Source organism: Quercus lobata, chromosome 1, assembly GCF_001633185.2.
Source record: "Quercus lobata isolate SW786 chromosome 1, ValleyOak3.0 Primary Assembly, whole genome shotgun sequence".
Lineage (NCBI taxonomy): Eukaryota > Viridiplantae > Streptophyta > Magnoliopsida > Fagales > Fagaceae > Quercus > Quercus lobata.
The window spans coordinates 19,415,046-19,417,389 of record NC_044904.1 but is presented as its reverse complement, the minus strand read 5'-3'; the positions used below and the strand labels follow the sequence as shown (position 1 = coordinate 19,417,389).

General features: G+C 35.5%; 1 protein-coding gene across 1 annotated transcript; it reads left to right on the top strand.

Moving 5' to 3' along the window:
* Window positions 1–285: 285 nt before the first annotated feature.
* LOC115985206 (ras-related protein RGP1-like) lies at window positions 286–2,125 on the top strand. The gene is made up of 2 exons (XM_031108192.1): window positions 286–622; window positions 1,367–2,125. The coding sequence occupies exons 1-2, from the start codon at window positions 393–395 to the stop codon at window positions 1,785–1,787; spliced, it is 651 nt and encodes a 216-aa protein (XP_030964052.1). The 5' UTR covers window positions 286–392; the 3' UTR covers window positions 1,788–2,125.
* Window positions 2,126–2,344: the final 219 nt, after the last annotated feature.

The window sequence follows — 2,344 nt, the reverse complement described above, 5'->3', positions numbered from 1 at the left end:
TAGTTTGGAAGCTAAGAACATTTTTTTTTTTTTTAATTTCTCTTCTTCCAATACGTCACCACCAGTGACCCGTAAAACACAATGTGCCACACACACCTCTTTCCTTTGCCTCTGAAACACAAATAAGGAATTCAAGTAAGAGATATACTAAAGGAATCATGTTCTAAAGAAATTGAAAAAGGAAAAGAAAAATTCTATATCAAGGAATTCAAGTAAGGGATATAATATTAACACGCTTCTCAAGTAACACGCTTCCATTCTTCCAATACGTCACCACTAGTATAGCCCTTCCTTTTCGATTCTTGAACTTCCATAAAGTATAGCTCAGATATTCATTACTCTCTCTCTCTCTCTCTCTCTCTCTCAAATTGCTTTTTTATAATAGAAAGAAAATGGCAAGCCAAGGTAAAGAAGGATATGGAGTTTCGGAACAGAGGATTGACTGTGAATTCAAGGTGGTGCTGATAGGAGACTTTGAGATTGGGAAGTGTAAGACACTGGCACCTTATGAACGCAAAGAGACTGAACCTGGTACCTTCATTGTCAAGTACGAGACCCAAACCCTTCACATCGAGAAAAAGAGTGTCAAGGCCCATATCTCGGGCATCATTCCCACAAAACAGTACGTTTGGCTCTTCACATTTCTCATTTTAATTCACAGTTTTAGTATTTTTTTAGGGATAGTGTAAAATAATTTGTGTATAAGAAACATTACTCTTTGCGTAATTCCTAAGGATTTGGTTTTAAGTTCAATGAGAATCAAATTGTGATACCAATATAGTAGTGTTTCAAAACGCCGCTATAGCCAACAACCGTAAAAGAAAAAAACCAGCAACCCCACCCCACCATTGTCTCACTCTATCCAACAAACCTAGCACATTCAGCCACCCAAACACCAACCATAACCCAAACCCAACATATCTAGACACCCAAACATGAAAAACAACCAAAACAACATTGTTAAAAACAAAATACCCAGATTTTCAAAATACCCAAAATTTCAAAATTTCTTGATCAAAGCCATGGGGGCTTTCGCTTCAGACCCCTCTGAAACCTACAAAATTTCAAACACATAATTAATAAAACAATTATAATAACAAATAAGTAAAAAATGAAAGATGAAATATATGAAGAAAAAAACAAGTACCTTCTAAGAGCTCTGGCAGTGAAGAGGTTGGTTAAATCGCTTTGGTTTTTTTAAAGTTTTACGAATTCAAGGACGGAAAGTATGATAGAGTTTCTTAACCCTTTTGAATGTGCATCAAGAGGTTGATGTCAATTTTAATAATTGGTTTTAGTATAATTTAATCAATTTTGCTAGTATAATTTATACTCATCTGATCATGTTTTTGGGTGGATTGAGCAGAAACAATATAGATTCAAATGCAGATTATGCTGATGGGGTAATACTGGTTTACGACATAACTAACCACACGAGTTTTGATGGCATGACTCCTTTCCTGGAAGAGCTGCGTCGCCATGCAAAGAAGAGACAAGCTATCATTCTGATAGGGAACAAACTTGATTCCGAGATAGTTCGTAAAGTTGAAATAGAGGAAGCTTGTGTATTTGCTGAGAAGAACAATTTGATTTTCCGGAAGATGTTGGCATTGGAAGGAACTAATTTTGATGATGCCTTAAAGGATTTGTTGACACGGCTTGTGAACAATACCGGCACCAATACCGACACCAATACTGGCACCAATACCATCACCACCACCTCCACCAAAACCACCACCTCCAATATCGCCATCAACGATAATACCAACAATTGCAAGATTATGTAAGGAGTTTATGAAATAAATGCATGGGGAAGTTCTTAGATGTTATGTAATAAATAGAATGAATGTTTTGATAATGCAGGCTAAATAAAGCCATGCATCTATCCTTTCCAGGAGCAAGAGTGAAAGAAGAGAAACACAATAACAAAGTGTTCTACTCCTCTTCCATGCTCCATTCTATCTTTCTCTATGTGCTTTGTGAGTGTGAGTCTTTCTTTGAGTGGTTTGAGTGTTTGGAAGTGTGAGTGTGTGTGCTGGGATTAGTTTCCTAAAATCACAATGTATGGATTTATCTTTCTAATAAATATTTTTTTATATATGAGATTATTTGTGTTTGAAAATTGGACATTATGTGTTGTAGTCCATGAGATGCATTATATGTGATTTAGGTATGGGTTTGAGAGAGAGAGAGAGAGAGAGAGAGAGACAATCAACAACCCCCAAAAGGTCTAGCAAGAAGGGAGAAAAAAGATCAAAAGTAAGATATAAAATACAGAGGCAAAAAGGTAATATAAATAACTAAACGCAATATAGATATTTTTTTTTAAAAAAAAAACAATTTT